This window comes from Mercurialis annua, linkage group LG3, assembly GCF_937616625.2.
Source record: "Mercurialis annua linkage group LG3, ddMerAnnu1.2, whole genome shotgun sequence".
NCBI lineage: Eukaryota > Viridiplantae > Streptophyta > Magnoliopsida > Malpighiales > Euphorbiaceae > Mercurialis > Mercurialis annua.
In genome coordinates this window covers 14,554,252-14,568,453 of record NC_065572.1, presented here as the reverse complement: position 1 = coordinate 14,568,453, position 14,202 = coordinate 14,554,252, and the positions used below count along the sequence as shown (strand labels likewise).

General features: G+C 33.3%; 2 protein-coding genes across 3 annotated transcripts; one reads left to right on the top strand and one right to left on the bottom strand.

The window, feature by feature from the left end:
- The first annotated feature begins 274 nt into the window (after positions 1–274).
- LOC126673398 (50S ribosomal protein L12, chloroplastic-like) lies at positions 275–1,021 on the top strand. Its single transcript, XM_050367534.2, has one exon. The coding sequence runs from the start codon at positions 366–368 to the stop codon at positions 924–926; it is 561 nt and encodes a 186-aa protein (XP_050223491.1). The 5' UTR covers positions 275–365; the 3' UTR covers positions 927–1,021.
- Positions 1,022–1,792: 771 nt separating this feature from the next.
- On the bottom strand, positions 1,793–6,070 carry LOC126673396 (pentatricopeptide repeat-containing protein At5g40400). Of its 2 annotated transcripts, none has more exons than XM_050367531.2 (4): positions 3,850–6,070; positions 3,469–3,620; positions 3,158–3,282; positions 1,793–2,960 (listed from the first exon to the last, which is right to left on the bottom strand). In XM_050367531.2, exon 1 carries the CDS (start codon positions 5,928–5,930, stop codon positions 4,119–4,121), a length of 1,812 nt encoding a protein of 603 aa, XP_050223488.1. In that variant the 5' UTR covers positions 5,931–6,070; the 3' UTR covers positions 1,793–2,960; positions 3,158–3,282; positions 3,469–3,620; positions 3,850–4,118. The 2 variants fall into 2 exon arrangements, with proteins under 2 accessions (XP_050223488.1, XP_050223487.1); XM_050367530.2 differs by having other exon boundaries at positions 3,158–3,276.
- Between the last annotated feature and the right edge of the window lie 8,132 nt (positions 6,071–14,202).

Below are 14,202 nucleotides of genomic sequence, written 5' to 3'. Positions count from 1 at the left end.
ATTCTTTTCTTTTGTATCACCAATTAGGGCATTTGGTCTAGTGGTATGATTCTCGCTTTGGGTGCGAGAGGTCCCGAGTTCGATTCTCACTAGAATTTTTCTTTTTCACATTTTGACCCATCTGCAACATTTACTTCCCATTAATACCCCTCTCCACACTCTTCAAATCCCAAATCCAATTGAGCAACCCAGTAATTTCCACAAAATCACAAGGACACCACCGTCCATAAAAAAGCACACACACACCATCCATAACTCTATAGACTTACCTCTCCTCCTCCCCTTATCCTAATCCCAATCATCTTCTCCAAAACCTCTCACTTCTCTCTCTAAAACTTTCTCTCTCTAAACCCCCCACCACAACAATGGCAGCTACTTCATCCCTAACCAAAACCCTAACTATCTCCTCATCCCCATCATTATACCCTGCATCCTCCCACACCAAGCACTTCTCCCTCCAATTCCCCCTCCGCTCCACCACCTTCAGCCCCCGCACCACTCTCACCCACCTCCGCCCCATCGCCGCCGTAGAAGCGCCGGAGAAAATCCAGAATCTCGGCTCTGAAATCTCCTCCTTGACTCTGGAGGAAGCCCGCACTCTGGTCGACTATCTCCAGGAGAAGCTGGGAGTGTCGGCCGCTGCTTTTGCTCCGGCGGCGGTGGTGGCTGCTCCCGGAGCGGGGGACGCGGGGGCGGCGGTGGCGGAAGAGCAGACGGAGTTCGACGTGGTGATAGAGGAGGTGCCGGCGAATGTGAGAATTGCGGTGATTAAAGCGGTGAGGGGAATGACGAGCTTGGCGTTGAAGGAGGCGAAGGAGCTGATTGAAGGATTGCCGAAGAAGTTTAAGGAAGGAGTTTCTAAGGAAGAAGCTGATGAAGCTAAGAAACAGCTTGAAGAAGCGGGTGCTAAGATTAAAATTGCTTAGGGGTGTTTTTGTAATTTGGTAATTATAATTTTGGATTTTTACTTGTTTGTTTTTTAATTGAATTAATGTTGTTAATTTAGATGCTTTAAAGTGAATTTGCAATGCTGAGTAATTGGATGATGTTAAAATTATGTTCCAAGAAATGCAAAAAACATGAAATGGATAAATAAAATTTGAAATTGAAATCCATAAAAGAAATAATCTGAAATAGCAGCAAATTATATTATTTTAATTATTTTTCGGTTTTTTCGTATAATATAGCAAGAAAAGACTTTCAATATTACATTAACGTGATTCAAGAGTATATATTATCTTCTGCATTTGACTGAATTTATCATACTACGAATTGTGTAACTGGAGTGGAATGGTGTCGTATCAACCGGCTAGTAACGTTGTTATATGGTTTCATTTCCGCAACTCAAGGGTGCGGAAGAGCACACGTTGACGAAAAGGCTTGGCGCCTCTTTGCCGTTGATTCTGCAATGGAGCCTTTTAAAACCCCTATTAACCGGCTTGCGATACTGTCCACTTCATTAATCGAATGCGCCTTTATATTGCTGTTCTCGCTTCTCTTAGGTTGTTGTCCAGCAGCCGAACCACAGCTCAATCTAGTGGCGAAACGTAATCATACCTACAGGCAGACTGAACTCAACACTACATCATGCCAGAGCCAGGATATGTCATATAGCAGCAAAGCATCAATTTTCGACATCATAACTCGTAAATTTCAATCAAATGCCTTGTGCTAGAAGAAGCGTCTTTTTGTCTAGTGTCATACGTGCCTATTCGGTACAAATCGACTTTCAGCATCCTATCTTACAACTCCATCAACTTAGTAGTATCACCATCCTCGCAAAACTAGTGTATTGCAACTCCCGGTATCAAAAATATCAAATTCCTTGGAAAAGAATTTTAATAATGTTTCGGTTTTACTAACGTTCCTCTCCTTGGAGTACACATGGATCATTGCCCGACATATTTCAACATCAGGTGAAATACCGGATTCAATCATTTCTTTCATTAAAGATTCAGCCTCACTACTTCTACTTGTTTTGCATAAGCAGCATATGAGAGCTTTATATGTAATAACATTCGGTTTTACTTTTTTACAAAATATCTCCGTTTTTACAAGTAATCCATCAGCTACTGAATCAGTATTTCAGAGACTCGATGAGTTTATTATAGATGTCCACACCAAGTGCATAACCACACACGGAGATTCTTCCGAGAAGACTCTTTTGCTGCAAATGGTCGATTTTCTTCATACACGGAAACTAATAGTCATAAATATCACAAGACACCGGAATACCAAATCTTTCCAGCTTCACAACCAAATTCAAAGCTGAAATTATCCTACCCTCCTTTCCATACCTTTCCGCAAGAACTTGATAAGTAACCTCATTTGGGTAAATCCCACCTCCTATCATCTGATATAACAATGACTTTGACTCGCGCATCTTCCCTTCCTTACAATAAGCACAAATAAGCGTGTTAAATGAAACAAAGTCTGGATTTAGACCCCGGTGACTCCATTTCAAGGGAAGAAAAAAAACTGCTATAATAAGTTCCCTCTATTTAGAGTCATACACAATGCTCAATCACCTCCTTGTCGGAAAACACAAGTCATTATACATGACCGGATTCTTTTTCCAGGCCGGGAAGAATTTATCCAGGACAGACTACCATGTCGGCAAGCCTAAGCTGTTTGTCCAGAGGTAAGTATTCTTTCAAAGATAAACAAGTATGATGCATCACCGACAACAGAAAAGGAAGCACGTCATTTTCTCTATCATCGATGAGTTGCAAACTAGGTGTATCATCAAGGAGTACCATGTTGGTAGCCCAGCAATATATGCATTCTGTAGACGCATAAAAATAAGAAATGACGGATTCTGCAATAGTTTCCCAACTGGATTCTGTCAAAAGAGAGGTAAGGGTAACCGGTAGATCACTCAATACAGTTAATCTGTCTAGAAATAGAAGAGGCATATATTTGCAGCAGCTACCAGATAGGAGACCAAGAAATCGAAGCGCCTGCAGACAAAAAAAAAGGATTATTCAAAATAATGGAAAAGGAAGACATATCTCGCACTTGAAAACAATCATTCAGATATATATGGATCATGTAACTGGACAAACAACAAAGCATAACTGCATGCATTTGAGGTCGAATGTTGCAAAAATATTTTTTTCATCTATTTTCAATGTGTACTAAGGGAAGAAATGCCTACTGTAGAAGGATAATTCGATACACAGCTAATTGCCACTGCATCTAGAAGCCACTGTCTTCTGACACTTCCCTCGGCATCCTGTAAAGCTGCTACTACTTCAACAAGCACATTCCAAATACCTGCAACTATCGGAAGATAAATTAGCATGAAACCACTCATCAGCTATGAATGCTTTGGGTGGAAAATAAAGGGGTGGCAAGAGGAAAAGAATACTTTGCAACTTAATTTCAATTGTGCGTGGCAGAAATAAAATAAACAGTCAGTTCATACTAATCCAACATAAAGAAGGAATCAGGTAGAGAAAAACTAACCGTCTGATTTAGAATTCAAAACATAAGCCTTAATTCTTCCAATCTCTGTCCACGAGATGGAATCAATCCACGCTAGTTTGACTTTTATTACAATCTTCTTTAGGACTGCATCGAACTTTACGTCCTTTGGGTGATTGATATAGCAACGGAACCTATGAGGCACACATGGAAAATGAATGTGCTTAACCATCTATATAAAACAAACCACGCAAGTTCCTATCATTGTTTAATCAGCTCAAGATTCAAATATCAATTAAGTGAATGAATATCACTCTATGAATATGAATCTGTTTTTGATATAAACCTGGTAGCCAAGTGAAATGAAATTATTTTTGAAAGATATATCCAACGGAGAAACATAGGACAATGCAGCACATTTACCTGCAGGAAGTTCAACAACCGATCCCCTCGAGCCTTTGCTAAACATTTGACTACTTCATGCCGCTCTTTTACAGGGTTTAGCATATCTACTCCTATAGTGACGGCTGATATTGATGTGGGCAATAAGGAAAACAGGACTTCCATACACTTCTCAGCTTTCAGCATGTAATCTAGAGAGCTGAGGGAATCTTCATCTAGGCACTGACAATGACCCTTCCAGCATGACATCAGATTCCGGCATACTAACTCGGAAATTTCAATCACGTATCTCATTCAAGAAGAAGCGTCTTTTTTTCTACTGTCATAGTTTTCCATAAACCACGGATCACGTGCCTGAAAGTTAATCTATTTGGTACAAACCCCACTTTCAGCATCCTATCTTGCAGCTCCATCGACTTAGTAGTATCAGCATCCTCGCAAAGGGTTTTTACTAGTGTATTGTAACTCTCAGTATCAAAAATATCAAATTCCTTGGCAAAGAATTTCAATAATGTTTCTGCTTTACCAACGCTCCTCTCCTTACAGTACATATGGATCATTGCCCGACATATTTCCGTATCAGGTGACATGCCGGATTGAAGCATTTCTTCCATAAAAGATTCAGCCTCACTACTTCTACTTGTTCTGCATAAGCAGCATATGAGAGCTTTATATGTAGTAGCATTGGGTCTTACATTTTTGCAAAACATCTCCGCTTTTATTAGTAATGCATCAGCTACGGAATCAATATTGCAGAGGGATTCGATGAGTTTATTATAGATGTCCACACCAGGTGCATAACCACGCGGGGAGATTCTTTCGAGAAGACTCTTTGCCGCAAATGGTCGATTTTCATCACATACAGAAACTAAGAGATAGTCATAAATATCCCAACCCATCGGAACACCAAATCTCTCAAGCTCCACAACCAAATTCAAAGCTGAGATTATCCGACCATCTTTTCCATACCTTTCCACAAGAACTCGATAAGTAACCTCATCTGGGCAAATCCCACTTCCTATCATCTGATATAACAATGACTTAGACTCGCGCATCTTCCCTTCCTTACAATAAGCACAAATAAGCGTGTTAAATGAAACAATGTCGGGATTTAGACCTCGGTGAAACATTCTATGGAAAAGCTGATGAGCCTCTCTCACCTTCCCTTCTCTGCAAAGACCACCCATCAACGCAGTATACGAAACTAAATCCGGCAACACATTCCTCCTATACATTATCTTATACAAATAAAACGCATCATTCAATCTCGATTTCCTACAATAACAACCGATCAAAGTATTATACGTCACAATATCCGGCTCAAACCCTTCTTCCTCCATCTTCTCCAAAAAATCATTAATCTTATTAACATCACCATTTTCGCAAAAAACATTAGTTAATATATTAAAAGTGTGTGAATTCGGGTGTATTCCAACTCTCTCCATCTCGATATAAACTTGCCAACACTGATCAAAACACTTAAACTTCAACAATCCATTCAATAATCTATTACAAGAAATCACACTAGGAACATAACCAACCTCCATAGTCTTCATAAAGGTACTAAAACCCCGTTGAATCATACCCTCGATCACATACGCCTTAACGAGCATATCGAAAATGACAGGATCCCAATTACAATCTTGACAGCAAAGAACCAAACTTTGAAACAAATCTTCATTAAACGAACAATCTTTAACCAACTCAAGTAAAAACTTCATAGCATTCTTAAATTCCTTGGACCAAGCCAAAATATGGAGAAGAAAACAGTAGTTCTGGGTAGTGGGTTTGATACCCAGATCATGTTTAACCCAGTTAAAGAAAGTAAGAGCTGAAATGGAATCAGACTGACATCTCAATAAAACCCTAGAGATTTCATGAGGGCCCAGATGGGGAAGAAGGTGGTTGATGTCAAGGGTAAAATGGGTATTGTTGTTGTGAGTGTGGTGTTTGAGAGATGAGCAAATGATGTTGACAATGTTGTTGGGGTTTAGGGTTTTGGGAAGAAGATGATAAAGTGGGTTTGGTATTGTCTGAAGAACATTGGATGGTCCAGAGGGTTTGAAGTTGTTGAGAAGTTTGATGGAATTGCTTCTCCTCATCACTATTTCATGAAGCTGTTTGCATAACTGCTCTGCTTTCGGCCACTATGCAACTTCCATAACTTACATCAGCACTGGGTTCTATCCCGGAGCGTGCAGGGTCCTCTATATCTCTAAAACCGAACTGAAAATTAAAGCGAAAATTCTTGTTCACCATTAACTTTCACCGATACCGAAATAGAGTTAATTGGAGGAAAAACGGGAATCAGCCAAATTAATTAGATAAATACGGTTCTAAGTTTCATTTTAGAGATTTAGACCTTTTTTTTTTTTTTTTAATTTCTATGCTTTCTGGTTTTGACAAATACGATCTTGTTTTTTTGTTCTTCAATTAAAAATTCAGTTCAAACCCTAACATAACCAAAAAAGCGGCAACCTTCGACACAATTCCTCCGCCATCACTGAAGCAGAGGTCGCCTTCTCTTTTCATTACTAGGTTTGCCAACAGAATTTAAATTTCTTCGCCGGAAATCGCATTCCGCCATGACTGAAGCGGCAAGCGGCAGCGGTGACGACGGAGCGGAGATGAAGAAGCGTGGCGGTGAGAAAGGTTTTCATAGACAAATCTCTTTCTTTTAACACCCCACAACAAAAATGGGATAATTCTCCATGATGAAGAAGCTCTACTCCATTTTTTTCTATTATTTTTAAAGTAATGGTTAATTTCAACTCTATTTCTTGAGTTTTGTTGGGTTCATTATGGAGGTTGGTGGTAGATTGTCGTGGATGTTTATGGATCTGCTATTTTTTTATTGTTTGAGTGTTTTGCTGGTCTTTGATATCGATCAAGAAGCTACAACAATTTTTGATTTTTGGTGTTGCACAACCTGCACTCTAAGTGTTTGAGGAAATGCTTATAAGAATTGTAATGTTTTTGAGTGTTTGGGTAACCAATGGCTAACATTAGGTAAACCGTTGGATAACTTGTAGAGAAGATGAGGCTGATGTCATTCAGTGATTTAGCCAAGGAGATCCGCTTGGAGAAGGGGATAGCGGCGCTGCGACAACGTAAAATGTTTATGGATTTGCTCATTTTTTTGTTGTTTGAGTTATGAGAATTGTAATGTTTTTGGGTGGTGGGTAACCAATGGTTAAAATTAGGTAAATCGTTGGGTAATTTGTAATAAATTTTATTTTGAATATATTATTCATAGTTATGCGAGACTGCGAGAAGCGAAATTGATGATCAGCCTGCACTCTAGGTGTTTGAAGAAATACTTATGAGAATTATAATGTTTTTAGGTGTTGGGTAACTAATGGTTACTATTGGGTAACCAATTGGATAACTTTGTAATAAATTTTATTTTGAATATATTATTCATAAAATTGTTAGTTAACTGGTTGTCGTCGCCGGAGATGGCGGATCTGTTGTGATAAAATTTATTTTGTTGCTATTTTACCAATCGTTAGTTAACTAATTTTTCTTTTATGAACGATTGTGGTGATGTGTTGGTGGTTTGATTTTTGGTGTTGCACTGCCTGCACTCTAACTGTTTGAAAAAATGCTTATGAGAATTGTAATATTTTTGGGTGTTAGGTAACCAATGGTTAACATTAGGTCCACCGTTGAGTAACATGTAATCATTGTTATTTTGAATATATTATTAATAAAAACGTTAGTTAACTGTTGTTGAATTTTATTTTGTTGCTATTTAACTAATGGTGTACTAAAAGTACATCAATGATCTTGTTTTTAGTACAATGTTGGTTAACAAATGGTTAATCAATAATTTTAAATTTTAGAAAAGACGATTTAGATTTTATTTGACGGTTGATGTGGCTGTGATGAAGATGGAGGGATTTGTAATAGGATTTTCAACTAGTTTAATGAAAATGGAGATTTGAATTTGTAATAGTTTTGTTTGTTGGTTAACCAACAATGTTAGTATACCGTTGGGTAACCAAAATCGTATTTCTGAGATTAAAAAAATATTTTTGAGAATAACAAAAGTCGTTTTTGCAAAAAAAAAGTTCAGATTGTATTTTTCAAAAAAAGATTTTGAGGTAGTATTCTTGATAATATTTTATCTTTTTTTGGTATTTATTTAAAAAACCCACCGAAATATTATTCGCACGGTTTTGAATATTAACTAAATAAAGGTTTTATAATCATTGACTAATTAGTTATTTAATTAATTACTATTGTAAGTAAAGTCCTAATTAGAATAAGTAGATAAATTATCTCCAATTTAGATTTTAATATGTAAATTTACTGCATAATCCTTTTCAGATTACTACTAAATAAAGGTTTTATAGTCATTAACTAATTAGTTATTTAATTAATCATTATTGTAATTAAAGTCTTAATTAGAATAAGTATCTAAATTATTTCCAATTTAGGTTTTAGTATGTAAAATATAACTAAATTGTCTCCAAATTAGTAGGAATACCTATCTTTTACTTTGATTGAATTACAAAATTAAAATACTGTATTTGGTCAATATAATATTATTTAAATTTATGCTTATTATTTTTAAAGATATTATTAATAAAATTAAGTTAATTATTTAATTATGGTTATTATAAAACTAAAAAAATTTATATACTTTTACAAAAAAAATTTAACTAATTTAATATTAATTATAAATAAAAAAATTGATATAATTATAATAAATTTACTAATATGTTTATTGACGAGTTACGTTACGAGTCACGTGCATAACACGTAATGCAAAACTAGTATATATAAAAGGCCTAATGTCTTAAAAAATCCCGACCTTTCATCTTCTTTTCAATCCTATCCTGACGTTATAAATCAGTAAATTTTACCCTATTTTGTATTTTTTTTCATTTCAATTGTACCCTAAAGCATAAAATTGACTTTTTACAAAAATTCTCTAAATTGATTATTTTTGTATTAGATTAACTTTTTACATTAAAATGACCATTTTTGAACAATTTTGTTGAATTTTTGTCAAATAAATAAAAATCAATTTTATACTTCAGGATACAATTGAAATGAAAAAATGTTAAATGGGGTAAAACTGACAAATTTTTAACGTCAGGGTAGGATTGAAAAGGGGATGAAAGGTCGGGGTTTTCTAAATATTAAGCCTATATAAAAAATATTACTTTACATAAAAATATAATTATTCAACTTTAAATTATATTAAATAAATATTACTTATTTATTTTAATGAAAGTTATATAAATTTGTCAAAAATCTAACAATTATTAATGTATTTTTAAAAAAATTAAGAGAAATAATTTATATATTCAAAATTATTTTATTATTGTAGTTTTGACAAAAATGATGTAGTTTTAGCCTCGAGAATATAAAATAGTGCCCTAATCAAATAACCAAAAACATGTGATATTAAATCAAACTATAACATACATGTTATGCTCTTTATTTTATTAATTATTTATTTGTGATAGTTACAAATATAAAAATAGTGGAACGAATTAGTAACTAACTAATTTGATGCAGAGACCATATTATAAATTATACCGAACTGAATTGAACCGCTAGGATCGAATTCCCATACCGAATCGTATCAAAAAATAAAATTTTCAAACCGAACCAATTGTTGATACTAATCCGAAAATCTCATTTTTAATATTTCCGATTTTTTGTTTGATTTTAGAGATTTACCGATTTCTCGATTCCTCTGAACTGTGCTTACCTCTTAAAGTCAAAATTAACATAACTATATTTTCTCCTACACTTGGGAAGTCTATATATTATTTTATACTATGGGTGGGTATGTATCGGTTTACTCCATGAGAATAATTTAATGATAATCTAATTAAAAATTATACAAACAAGTACTTTCATAAATATTGCAATATGTAAAGATAAAACTGTAAAATTACATAGAGAAAATTACAAAAAAAAAATATCTAAACATGGTAAATTTTTTTAAATATACAAATTTTTTAAAATCTTTTCGATCACTATTTTTTTTTTATAATTTTTACCATTTCAATAAAGAGTTAACAGGTGTCATGCTAGGGTCAGACGCGTCAATACGTCAGTGCTATAAATAATTATGTGTTTTGGCTTTAAAATTACATGCTGTTAATTTAACTGCAGAAAGGGGATTCATGCCACAACTTTTTTTTATATACAAGGAATTGCCAAGGCCAAGGAAACTAATTCATTCTACATATTCTGAGAATAGAAACATTAGCAATGTCTTCTAACATGAGACTTGAAATGCTAGGAAGCATGTCTTCATAGAGAGTAGCTCCAATAGAAAAGGAGAAACCATAATTTGCCATCCAATCTGCGCACCGATTTCCTTCTTTGAATATATGACAAATTGTTACTTGTCAATTTCTTTTGAGAAAATTTGGAATTTACCTAAAATAAGAAAATAATATGATAAAATACCTCAACACAGAAAAGATATTGAAATTACCTCAAAAATATATTACTTTTGACTTTTTACTCTCCGCATCTTTTTATTTAGGAATTTACTCCTCCTATATAATGATTACCTTTCTCCCAGCTGACAAATTCACTCACAACAACGAGACTTCTTTTTCTCTCTTTTCAAATTTCTCTCTGTGAAAGCTCGTCTTCAAGCTCTCGATTTCAAGTTCGCGATTTCAAAATAACCAACCAGATTCAGTTATAAATCTGAAGAACAGCTAGACATTCATCAAAAATCGTTTCGCTTCAACAATTTATATATTCCTCAAGGTAATTAACTGTTTTTACCTTTTTTTTAATTTTCAAAAAATAAATTAGCTGTTATCATTATAATATATGTATTAAGATTATTATGATAATGTATTGATATTTTGCTGATAACTGGCTGGGAATTAAAGTTAGATGTTATCATGAAAGTATATGTAATAAAACTTGTATTTAAATGTATTTATGATAACATGATAATAATTTACTCATACTTTGATGATAACTGCCTGAGAATTAAAGTTAGATGTTATCATGTAATTATATGTAAGAATACTTCTATCTGAATGTATTTGTGATAACATGATGATAATGTGCTCAAAGCTTCTATTTGAATGTATTTTCATAATATGATGATAATGTGCTGATACCTTGATGATAACTGCTCTAGAATTGCACTGAGCTGTTATCATGGAAGTATATGTGATAACATGATGATAATGTTCTCAAAGCTTCTATCTAAATTTATCTGTGATAACACGATTATAATGTGATGATAACTGCCTGAGAATTAGAGTGAGATATGATGATAATATGATAATATTATGATAAAATGATAACATTGGTGATAACTGCTGATTCTATATGTTTTATTAGTATGATGATTTAGTAGTATAATGATAATATGATGATAATGTGCTAATACCTTGGTGATAACTGCTACACTGACCTGTTATCATCGAAGTATATGTAATATAACTTGTATCTTAAGTTATTTGTGATGATATGATAATCTGATGATAACTTGGTGATAACTGCTTTAGACTCAGCTTATCATATTCTTATAATATATTTATCATAAAGAATATGTGTTAAAATATTATGATGATAATATGATGATAATCTGCTACCTTGGTGATAACTGCTACAATGAGCTGTTATCATGGAAGTATATGTAATATAACTTGTATTTTAAGTTATTTGTGATGATATGATAATATGATGATACCTTGGTGATAACTGCTTTAGACTCAGCTTATCATATTCTTATCATATATTTATCATAAAGAATATGTGTTAAAATATTATTATGATAATATGATGATAATCTGCTGATAGAATACATTGGTGATAACTGCTTTAACTTGACGATAAAGAGTATGATTATCATATTCTTATCATATATTTATCATAAGCTAATCATATTTTTTATAACATGCAGAAAATAGAAAATATTCAAGTCTTAATGCAACATAATGGACAATGGACTGAGGAAGGCAGGTTTATTGACTTCCAAATAACAAGACTTTTTTTTGGAAATGGACTGCACATTCAAAGAATTTTATGAAATAGTATATCAACGTTTGCTTCTACAAGATAGTGCAGTACAATTAGATATAAAATTTCTGATACGTGACAATTATCCTCCAATGAAAATTGAAGACGAAGGAAGTCTCAAATTCTATTTAGAGTTAAAGAAGAATGAAAATAATTTCACAAAATATCCAATTTGTGTTGTTATTAATAAAATAGAATCTAGGCAGTTAATGGAGTCATCATCATCATCAACTGCAAACAAAGAAAACAGTTCAAGTTTTGTTTATGAAGACAATACATCACTGCTCTATGATCAGTCATATGGATCAAAAGAAATATCTAACACAAATATGGATATGATTGAATATGCAAACCTCCTATGCAACCTTCAAGAAAATCTTCAAGAACATGATTTTGAAGAAAATATTGCTCCAAACATACAAGTAAATCAGAAAATAGAAGAAGGAGGAATATTCATAGACAAAGAGACACTAATAACAGATATGAGTCTGTATGGATTAGCAGACCATTTTCGATACAAGGTAATATTATATTATATCCTTTTATTTTAATCTTTTTTTTAAATACAATAATCTGTTTATCTATTCTATTATCATATTACTAATTATCATACACATATCATAAATGATACATGTTGTAAAATCCTGCACAAGACAGTACCAGTTAAAATGCATCGATGATTATTGTGAATGGAAATTTTATGCATCAAGAATTGAACATACCAAAATGTTTCAGGTGCGAAAATTCAATAATAGTCATACATGTTCATTGGAGGTTAGAATGGAGGAAAATAAACATGTCAGCTCAAGAACAATAGCAAAAATCATAAAACCAAATTTGTTGGATGTCAAGACAATTTATACACCTAATGACATAATCAGAGATATGAGAAATGATTATCGCATTAAGTTGGATTACTGGAAGGCTTGGAAATGTAGAGAAATAGCAATGGAGCTTCTAAGAGGAAAACCAGAAAATTCATTTGCTCAACTACCAAGATACTTTTACATGATACAGCAAACAAATCCAGGTTCAGTTGTAATGTTGAAAAAAGATGAGAATAATTCATTTCTCTATGCTTTCATGTCACTAAAGGCATCAATAAGTGGATGGAATCACTGTATTCCTATTATGATTGTGGATGGAACCTTTTTGAAAGGTCCATATGGAGGTACTCTTTTTTCAGCTTCAACGCATGACGCAGCTGGTAAGCAAATAATGCTTATAATCAAATTATTCATATTATCATTACATTATCATAATTGTTTCATCCTATAATCTTCTGATGATACTTATATTATCACAGTATATTTACATTATCACACAATTATCATCTGCTTATCATAGCATTATCAGTATCATAATATTATTATAGCATTATCATAATATTGTAATAGCATTTTCATTATCTTATTTTATTGCATATATTAATTTAATATCATATTATATATTGCAGAAAAAATATTCCCCCTTGCATTTGCAGTTACTGATTCAGAAAAAGATGCATCGTGGAATTGGTTTTTTACTAACATCAAATCTGTGTTTGGTGTAAGAGAAGAAATGTGTATAATTTAAGACAGACACGGCAACATCAAAAAAGCGATAGAGAGTGTTTTTGAAGGAGAAGTTCAACATGACATTTGCATTTATCATTTACTGAATAATGTGAAATACAAATTCAAGAAACAGCACAAAAAAATTACAGATCTCCTCATGGCAGCTGCAAGAGCTTATACAAAAACAGAGTTCAAAATACATATGGACGAACTACACAAGACCAGTCCAAAACTTACAGAATATCTCAATGGGGTTGGATTGAAAAAGTGGGCAGTATCACAATCTGTGAACAAAAGGTACAATATTTTGACATCTAATACAGCAGAGTCATTTAATGCAGCAGTTAACAGAGCAAGAGAATTACCAGTTACAATTCTTATGGAATACTTAAGGAACTTGATTCAAAGATGGAGCTGCAAAAATAAAAATCTTGCTAAAGGAACTTTCACAAAGTTGTCAACTAAATATGAAACTCTTCTTAGGGAAAACTACTTAGAATCAATAGAACTCAGGGTAAATCATAAATTAGCTTACAACAATTATTAAATTCATGGTTATCATCTTACTATCATAATATCATATTATCATCTGACTATCCAAAGCTTATCATCTGTCTATTCAAAGCTTATCATCTGACTATCATAAACTTATCATCTGACTATCATAACATTATCATTGATTTATCATATGTTGAATTTTATCTTCTGGTCATCAGGTGGATGGAACTTCAGATGAATACATATTCAGTGTGATTGACTTGGGAAGTACTTTTACTGTTAACATGAAGGATAGGAC

Coding starts and splice junctions, on each gene's coding strand:
- LOC126673398 (XM_050367534.2), top strand. CDS start 366: ATGGCAGCTACTTCATCCCTAACCAAAACCCTAACTATCTCCTCATCC.
- LOC126673396 (XM_050367531.2), bottom strand. CDS start 5,930: ATGAGGAGAAGCAATTCCATCAAACTTCTCAACAACTTCAAACCCTCT.